At 39.8% G+C, this 10,365-nt stretch overlaps 1 protein-coding gene across 1 annotated transcript; it reads left to right on the top strand.

The window, feature by feature from the left end:
• The first annotated feature begins 1,625 nt into the window (after positions 1–1,625).
• On the top strand, positions 1,626–10,351 carry LOC106868981 (serine/threonine-protein kinase ATR). The gene has a single exon (XM_014914465.2). The coding sequence runs from the start codon at positions 2,035–2,037 to the stop codon at positions 10,012–10,014; it is 7,980 nt and encodes a 2,659-aa protein (XP_014769951.1). The 5' UTR covers positions 1,626–2,034; the 3' UTR covers positions 10,015–10,351.
• The last annotated feature ends 14 nt before the right edge of the window (positions 10,352–10,365 follow it).

The raw sequence follows: 10,365 nt of genomic DNA on the forward strand, positions 1-10,365 counted from the left end.
GTTTAAATGTAGTTATAAAAATATGTCCTTCTGTTGAAATGTAATTTCAGTAAATTTCTGTATCTTTGTGCAGCTGAAGATTGCTCTGCATTTTACATTTGATGTAATGTTCACATTGCTTAAATAAATGGAGTAGCATGAAACAATCGTACTGCATTAACTTTGGATATCCTTGTTGCTTATTTTGATATGTATATATATATATATATATATAAGATGGTCAGCTGGCAGAACTGTTAGCGCATCAGACAAACTACTCTGTGGTATTTTTTCTGGCTCTTTTGTTCTGGGGTTAATAAAATAGGTACCAGTTGAGCACTGGAGCCAACGTAATCAAATTTCCCCTTCCCCTCAAAACTGTTAACCTTGTGCCAACATCAGAAAGAATTATTTATAACTTTATCCACTTTGAGTTATACTGTTAATAAATGAATTATTTCACATTCTCTTGAAGTTTCTAACTTTTTTTGACATAGCTTGTGGAAGTTTATAAAGCTGATGCAACACACACCTCTTTTTTCTCCCAAGTGTCTGTGAAAAAAACCATATAAACAAAGCCATTTTAAAAAAACAAGTAGTTCTTGGTTTTATTACAGTCCATCCTGGGTTTAACTTGTTGAATGTGAATTACTTTGTAAAACTTTGCTTTGTGTTAAACATTGCTTTGTGTTAAACATTGCTTTAAGGAATAAAGGCTTCAATGAAAATTGTAAACTTGTCTCAGAATCTGTGAATTATTCAGTCTTCTTAACTTTCTGCTGTTTTTACAAACCATTGACCTATTATTAGGTGGTTCCGGTACCATATCAGTTTTTTGTGCTAGAAGAGACTACTAGACCATTCTCTATCTTTGGAGAAAGGGACTCTTTAAGTGTTTCCCCATGACCCTTCTCATGGTGCAATGTTACCAATTCCTGCAGTCTCAGGTTCTTTTACTTTAGCCTCAGGTTGGCTCATGTTTTGTAAGTGAAATTGTGCAGAAGTCTGTGGGAAGAATTGAACCCGTAATTCTAAGATCCAGTCTTGTCACATACTGAATCCCATTGAGTCTTAATTGAGAACTACATCAAAAGTAAAATACATATATCTGTGGAATATTCAGCCACTTATGCATTAATTCATTGAAATTGCTTGGTCACCTGACAGCATGGCCGCAGTCAAATGACTGAAACAAGTAAAAGAGAAAAAGAGTAAAAAGTATCAAATTTGGATCGGACACACACACGTATGAGTGTGTATTTGTGTTTGTCTCCCAGAACTGCTTGACAAACGGTATTGATTTGTTTACCTAGCCATTCAGCAAAACGAGACTGACAGAATAGGTACCAGGCTTTAAAAAAAGGTACTGGCGTCGATTCATTCGACCAGAAATCCTTCACGGCAGATAAAAAAAAAAAAAAAGAATTATGTCTTTTTCAGAAAGTTACGCCGAAATAAAATCGGTAGCAAACCAATCTGAAGTCATGTCATACGTGAATCAATACGAATTAATGTGCTTTTTCTTTTTTTCTCTCATTCATTTCATTTTATTTTGAAATGCTGGGATGAGAACCGCCCATTACTTGGTTTTGCTCCGAGGAGAAAACGAAATGACGAAACTAAGGGAGGTGACTCTAAATTGTTTATGTATTAAATGCGGAAATGGCGGCAAATGTCAGCTCAGCCTCGTGGTTCCGTCAAAAACACCAGGTAAACACTGAGTTAATATAAACTAAAAAAAACATTCTCTAAATAGGATCGTAATGTTGGGACATCGGCAAAAATCTTAGCCGAGTACCTTTCAGAAGGAAAACGAACCTTGCTTTCATTTAATTTATTTATTTTGTCTTGTGTTGTCTTTCTGTTCAAATAAGAATCTTTTGTTAATGATGTGATGTAGCTTTAAAAAGCCTTACGATGATTTCTTTTTAAATTATTGATGGAGGAAAATGAACAGTTCTTGATTAATTCTTCTCGATAGTCTTTTGAAAGAGTGATATAATAATAAATTCATACACACTCAACAGAAAGTGTCATATTTTCATTCTAATCGTCATGGCATCTACTATGGATTTCAATCTGTTGTTAGAATTACTCAAGAAATACAAGACCACCAGCGACACAAGTCAATTGACACATGCCATGTTACATATTGGTCAGTCTCTCTATGATCTCGACTCGGTGGCCAAAAAACTTGCCGGCCCCACTGCATCTATGTGTCATTTCTTGCTGAAAATTACCTCAGACATCTTAGACGAGTTTAAATTTACCAAGAACCAGCAGCCTAGCCAAGACTCACCTGACGAATGTGAAGCATTTATGTATTGGTTCACATCCCAGCTTCTCAGCCTCTTCACTCACCCCGGCTGCCACCAGCTCCATCCGAAATGTGTCACCTTGATTGTCCAGTTTCTTAATAGTTTGAAGATAAACGAACCTTACCTGTACCATAAAATCCTTGAGAAACTGGCCTGTTGTCTTAGTGAACTTGCAGTCTCTGAGTCTTCTGGATTGGAATCTACCGACGAAAATAAACCGATTGTTTTGAATCTTTTTAACGTAGATTTACGCCTGATTTCTAATTTTTTACCTCCGTCTGAACAGAACACAGAAATACGCCAAGCTGTTATTAAACTGGGTTGTGAGTCATGTGAGATCCTGCAAGGCAATTTGACGTTAGTGTTCTCACAACAGGTTAGATACTTAAATGGCGGGTGGAATACTCGACTGCTGTCTGTTTTGTGTCCCAGTCTTTTAGCCCAGATCGAATATGGAGACGTCCCATTGAAAGCTGCTTCGTTACAAGTTATTGAACAGTTGTTGCTTCTTCATGGCATACCGGAATTTGAGCAGTTGGAGTATCTTGTAGCAGTTCTGGTAGCGATTCCACCGATGATGTATGGAGACCAGGCAGAACTAACATCAAAAGAATTGTCTCTAATGGAGACGGCCTATGTTAAGACCCTTAATGCCCTACTCAAAGCTGATTCTTCTGGTATTGGCAATCATTTAGACATAGCTAATTTGGACCTCATGTTAAACAAGTTTATAGAATTTATGAGTCTTTGTGGATGGCTTCAGAAGTTGCAGCAAGAACCATCTGCTGATATGTGTAGTGCTGTCAGCTCATTTCTCAACCATATTTTGACTAAGTTAAAGCAAATTCAAAATATATTTGATTCAGTTTACAGCCCAGTTATTAACGTTTTAAAGGAGAAGCTATGTCATTTGCTTGGCAGGGTTTACAACAAAGAATTTTTGGTGCAGAACTTATGTTTGTTGGTGTCTTGGGAAATGGAATCCTCTTGTCTCAATGAAAATGATTTGTCTAAGGAAACTGAAGAACATCAGCCCAAAAAAGCTAAATTGCCATATCTCCCTCATTTGAAAAGCAAAACCAGCAACAATAGCAGGAAAAAAATAACTCCAGAAGATAAATCAAAACTGTTCATGGAAATCAAGCGGAAGCTAGAAATGTTCAAAGGAAAGTCACACAACGACAGCAGTGGGGTGTTGTGTATGTTAACTGGTGTACAGGTTATTGTGGAAGTATCAGTACTGTTATTCCATTCTTTCAAAGACAATCCTTTGCAGAAGAAAACTAAAGACGGTCAACCAAAAGTTTACAGTACTGACCAGAAATTCACAGAATGGCTCTCTAAAGAGGAATTAACAGAAATCTCTTATCTATGGAAGAATTTGTTTTCTCTTTGCACAAGTCTTCAGAATGCTGATGAATCTAAGGTCAAGGAACTTTTGAATTGTAGTCTTCAGGTAATTGCAAAATCTGTTGCTGCTTTGTTGATTGTGAAAGATTTCAGTGCTGCAGTGCCGGAATTGGTAAGTGAGTTTGTTGTGTTACTTTCTTTACCATGGCTTGCCAACAATGCTTCCTGGCTTGATCTACATTCAGCTGACCTGAAACCAATGTTGGAGATCAGTGGCCGATTGTCTCCGCTCTTAGATGACCTCACATGCCAAATATGTATGGAAGTTTTGTGCTGGATCCCCAAATATATTGCTGGTCAGTGGCGTTGTCACATCTACAAATCAGTTTTAGCTAATAATTTAAGCCTTCCGTTGATACTGCAGGGAATTCGCTCCTCTGTTGTTTTATTACATACTCTTGGAGACAACTATGCTCACCTCATGACTGAGTTGATCTTGCCATTATTTAACATGAAGAATCCCACTGTTGACAACAGTTTGGCATCAGTGTTTGGTGAACTTGTTTGTGTTCTGTCAGGAGAGACTGAAATTTGCCAGAGTAATTCATTTGACTCAAATGGTGGTGAAGTAAACATCTTTGACCTTTTCAAGTTGAAATGTAAGCAGTGTGATGATGCTAAGACAAGTCATAAGATGTTGGTCAGTCAGACCAAGTTGCCGATCATACAGGAGATGTTTGTTTGTTTTTCTGGTTACAAAGACATCAGTGATACAGCATATCGGACGGCTCTTGCACACAGTCTGCTTCGTGTCTATAACCACGTAGAGATAAAACTCACTGAACACTGGGCTCTTAACTTGCTAAATTACTCACTGCAATTAATTAATGATCCAGATTACGATATTTGCATTTTATTCAGCAACTGCTGTTGGCATCTGATCAAAGTCTCTGGTCTTGATGTTGCAAATATTGTCTTTGAGAAACTGAAGAATTCTTTGGCAGATTTAAAAGACACGAAAAGTGTGAAGCTACAGAAATCGATCCTGATGACAGTTGGGCTGCTTGGTAAATATTCAAGTGGTCCTCTTCTCTTGGACGTCACTCTGTTCCTTTTGGAAAACATAGTTTCTGATGTTCCTGTCTCCAGCGCTGTGGCCTACATGCAACTTCAGGGCATTTCAAGAGCTAAAAAAGCAGGTGAGAAACCTTTTAATATATTTATGAATTACCAACAACCTATCTGTATGTTCCTGGTCAAGACAATGGATGAATCCTGTAAATTAAACATTGGTAAAACAGCTGAACAGAAACTGAAAGAGGTCAGTAATGTGTTTGATTATGTGGACATCAGAGCCTTCATACATAGCACCGAGAGATTTCTACTTCCCCAATTGGTTGCTATGGCTTCCCCGACAGCATCATCTCTGATAAAGCTTCTTGCTACACTTTTACAAGTGCCAAGTCGCAAGAAGCTACTAATTTCTTCCACGAAATACATTTTTTCTTATCTCATTCGACATCACAATGAACAGGAAATTGCAAAAGCCCTCCAGTTCCATTTTGCCGAGACTGAAATTGAGCTAACTTACCTGCTTCGCATTGACTTCCAACGAGTCCATAACGAACTCCTGCTCTACCTGAGTACTAATTATGCTGAAGTCTTCAAAGGTTTACAGCGTCTCTGCTCCTATGATGATTTCTATCGTGGACAGATAGCCACGACAGAAGATATGGCCAACTATCTCCAACCTCGATTACTTGGAATTTTGGCTTTCTTCGATTCTCAATTATTGATATCTAGCATTCCAATTGAAGAGAAAAGACTCACGTTGGATAGTTTAAATTCCATCATCCAGCTAATGGGAGCAAAACACATCACTTTTGTGAGATACAAAATTATGAATACACTCCGAATTAGTCTACGATTTGATGAGAAAGATTTCCTGGCAATAGCTTGTCAAGCGTGGAACTCGTTCATTCGAAGCGTGGAATTGCCAGCTCTGGGTGACATGTTGTCACCGATATCTGCCACTCTTTTACCGTTGATTCAACAACTTCCTGCACAATCTGCTGAGATCTTCAACTACCTCATCATCGAGAACAAAGACGCTTTGTGTAGTCACTTCCAAGAAATATATTTTTTACCCGACATTCCAGAATTGTCCAATGTGAATTATGTTTTGAAACAATATTCCAGTAGTCTTTCTAGCCAATCAGACTTAAGAACAAAGATAACTCATACGTTACGTGGTGTGACACACGAAAGCTTGGATGTCCAAATTCATGCTTTGTCAAATTTGAGGAATTTACTTCACAGCAGTCAAAGACAACTGCATCAGTACATGCTTGACAACGAAACTGCAGATCCAATAGTATCGCAGTTGATCTCTGTGCTTTTGTCTGTTTGCAAAGTTCCGGATCACAGGGTTCGATGTCTGATTGGAGATTGTCTTGGAGAGATTGGTGCTATCGATCCTGGACGCCTCGAGTTGACGTCAAATAATCCAAAAGAAGAAATGGCCAAATTCCAAGCAAGTACTGAAGACGATAATTTTGCTATTGGAATTATAAATGAAATAATCCGTGCTTTTCTTGCAGCTACTGAAACGAGGGTGCAGGATTGTGCATCACTAGCTTTGCAAGATCTTTTGCAAATTTATAAAATAAGTGACAAACCTGAAGAAAATAACGAGCATGGTTCTGAACGAAGACTTTGGAATCGTTTTCCAGAGCATGTCCAAGAAATATTACAACCTTTGCTTAATTCCAAGTATATTTCATCATCATCTTTTAGCTGGGATAATCTTCAGAAACCAATTTATGGCAGCATGAAGGGCAGCAAGTACAAGGAATGGATATGTATCTGGACCACTTATTTGTCTTCAAGAGTCCAGCAGAACCACCCATTACGTGTGTTTCAAGTATGCAGTCCTATAACACGATATGATCCTTCAATTGCTTTATATATACTGCCACATGTTGTCACGCAAGTCTTGCTAGATGGCACTGAAGGGGACATCCAAGACATCTATAATGAGATCATGGAAGTGTTGCACCAAATAAGGAAGTCGGACACTCGACAGGGTAGTGTAACTGATATGCGCCACATGTGTGCCCAAACTATTTTCTCTGTTCTTGATTATTTATCGAAATGGAGGACAAACAGGGCACAGCTTAAGGTAGCTGAAATGCCTATATCTAAGGAACCAGTGTATCTCAAAGACTCCAGTTACAGAACAGTAAATGCGTTCTTGAATCACATCCCACAAGATGTTCTTGCAGAAGCTTGCTTCAATTGCAATGCATTCACACGTGCATTGATGCACTTTGAACATTTCATCAGAAACAACGATTGCAATATCCAACAACATCTCGATCTGTTGCAACGCATCTATGTTGCTTTAGACGAACACGATGGCGTAGCAGGAGTTGCGGCCATTCGGCAAGCACAGCCGACCCTTGTGCAACAGATTTTAGCCCATCAGAGTATTGGCCAGTACCAAGATGCGGAGGCTTGTTACGAAAGAGCTGTTCAGTTAGAACCTGAAGAAATCTCTCATCACCATGGTTGGCTGCGGAGTTTGATGGAATTGGGTCAGCTGAACAAAGCTCTTCTTCATGCTGATGGCATCATTGCTAACCATCCTTCATGGAGCACACAACTGAACACCTATCGTGTTGAGGCCACATCTAAACTCGGAGATTGGAGCAAACTGGAATCTTATGTGAAGCTGGAGAAAGAAAGCAACGACTGGGTTGTGAGCTTGGGGAAAATTCTTTTGGCCATCAAGGACCGACACGAAGAGAGCTATCAGAAGCATATGAATAGTGCATGTATAGAAATAATGGGGCCGTTATCGGCAGCTAGCATGGAAAGTTTCTCATATCTTCGAGGTTATGAATACATTGTACGATTACATATGCTCAATGAGATTGAGCAGGCGAAAAAAATTATATTTGACTCCAAGACTCTGCTCAAACGGAGCAAAAGCAAGCAACAAAGTTCATCTGATTCTGTGAGCCTCGATGAACTCTTATTGCAGTGGGATGCACGTTCAAAGCTGATGCAGTCTCCTTTTCGCATCCAGGAACCTGTACTCACTTTACGACGTACCCTCATCACACTGGAAAGCTGTTCCAATTGTTCCCCGCAGATAGGGAAATGGCTCCTCGATACAGCAACAGCTGCCCGTGAAGCCGGTTATCTCCAAACAGCATATGGCTCCCTCATTCAAGCAGCTTCCTCCAATCTGCCTGAATATTGCCTGGAGAAAGCTAAATGGTTCTGGGAAAAGGGGCAGAATGATCAAGCTCTCTCCTGCCTTGAAAAAGGCATGGCCGAGCATTTCCCTGATCTGAATCAACTGAAAAGAGACATGTCAAGGAGCTCCAAAAAAAAACTGTTCACCTATGCTCAGGCGCAGTTGTTGTACACACATTACTGCGACGAGACTTCCAACACGGATAGCAACACTGTACTGAAGCAGTATCGTGATGTCACAGACTCATGTTCGGAATGGGAAGATGGCTACTTCTTCCTTGCTAAATACTATGACAAAATGAAGAACAACTTGATAGACGACAACGAAAACTCAGTGAAGCAAGGAGAGTTCAATATATTTGTTGTGAAGAATTACGGGACATCACTGCAGTACGGAAATCAATACATTTATCAATCTCTTCCAAGGCTTCTTAGTCTGTGGCTGGATTATGGTTCAACTGTTGTTCAGTCAGAGCTCCGTGACCAGACATCTAATCAAACATCGCACATACAAAAATTGCAGTCTCAGAAAACCATTCTGCAGAATTTGAATAAAGTGATCGAACAAATAAGTCGCAAACTGGCACCGTATCAACTCTTCACGGCTTTTTCACAGCTCATCTCTCGCATCTGTCATGCAAACTCAGACGTGTTTCGCCACCTGGTGAAAATAATTGCAAAACTACTGTATACATTCCCTGCTCAAGCTGTTTGGATGTTGATGGCTGTCTCAAAATCGTCCTATCCAAAACGAGTAAAGAGATGCCAAGAGATATTCAACCAAGCGAAACTGATGAAGGAAGAACTTGGCAAGTTCTTACTCGATGCCAATAAACTTACAGAACGTCTGCTGGAATTGTCTGAGCGCCACTGTCCAGACACTCAGCCTTTGAGTTTGTCCCTACACTTCAAGTCACTAAAACGTCTCCTTGATGACCCTAATTTCAGCAATATAATTGTCCCCTTGCAATCTTCAATGACGGTTACTTTACCCATGACGAAAACTGATAATAAAGTCGACCATGATCCTTTCCCGGGTGACACTGTTTACATCAGCAGTTTTGAAGATACAATTGAGATCTTACCTTCATTACAGAAACCAAAGAAGATCACAATCAAAGGTAGTGATGGTCACCTGTATGTAATGATGTGTAAACCAAAGGACGACTTGAGAAAGGATTGTCGTTTGATGGAGTTTACTACGATCGTCAACAAGTTCCTACGCAAAGACCCTGAGGCCAGAAAGCGACAGCTTCATATACGCACGTACACTGTGATTCCACTGAACGAAGAATGCGGCATCATAGAATGGGTGAACAACACAAGTGGTCTGCAGTATATATTACGCAAATTGTACCGCGAAAAGGGGTTACAAATCAGTAATCGGGAGTTGAAGAATCACATCCCAGCTCTTCAGGCACCGCTTGAAAGGAAACTAGAACTGTTCAAAATGCTCCTTAATCTTCATCCCAGCGTGTTCTACGAATGGTTCCTGCGGACATTTCCAGACCCGACAGCTTGGTACAATTCTAGACTGGCATACGCCCGAACCTCTGCTGTGATGGACATGGTTGGGTATATCCTTGGACTTGGGGACAGACACGGTGAGAACATACTGATGGACTCCACAACCGGTGACTGTGTCCATGTCGATTTCAATTGTCTCTTCAATAAAGGGGAGACGTTCGAGTGGCCCGAGCGCGTACCATTCCGCTTGACCAACAACATGGTCAAAGCTATGGGACCAATGGGATATGAAGGAATTTTCCGACAGGCATGTGAAGTGACCCTTAAAATACTACGGAACCAAATGGACCCTCTGATGAGTGTCCTAAAACCATTTATTTATGACCCTCTTGTTGAGTGGCAGAAACTGACCAAGGGCCAAAGATCACACCAAGTCAGTTCTGGTGAGATTACCAATGAGCAAGCAATGACCCATGTCCAAATGATTGAGCATCGCATGAGAGGGATCCACGCATCAAAGACGAAACCAAGGGGCCTGCCCTTATCTGTTGAGGGTCAGGTCAACTATTTAATTCATGAGGCAACCAATGAAAAACTCTTGTGCCAGATGTATATTGGATGGGCCCCATACTTGTAGAAAAACACTGGTTCTGCTCAAATTATTCTCCTTCCCAATAATTGCAAAAGGGAAATTTATTAATGAATGAATATCCTCAACAAAAGTAATGAGATCTTCCACTGCATAATGAACTGTTCCATATGAAAAAAAGGACTTGTATAAAAAAAAAAAAATTCCTTTCTGTTTCGCATACATGTATATACGTAAAACCACACTCAACAAGCACATGCAGACATACACACAGACTAATATACATACAACTGTATACATATACATGTTCAGTGAGCACATACTAACATGCACAAATACAGACATGTATATGTGTGTGTATACATATATACATGTATATATATATATATATATATATAT

Source organism: Octopus bimaculoides, chromosome 27 (assembly GCF_001194135.2).
Source record: "Octopus bimaculoides isolate UCB-OBI-ISO-001 chromosome 27, ASM119413v2, whole genome shotgun sequence".
NCBI lineage: Eukaryota > Metazoa > Mollusca > Cephalopoda > Octopoda > Octopodidae > Octopus > Octopus bimaculoides.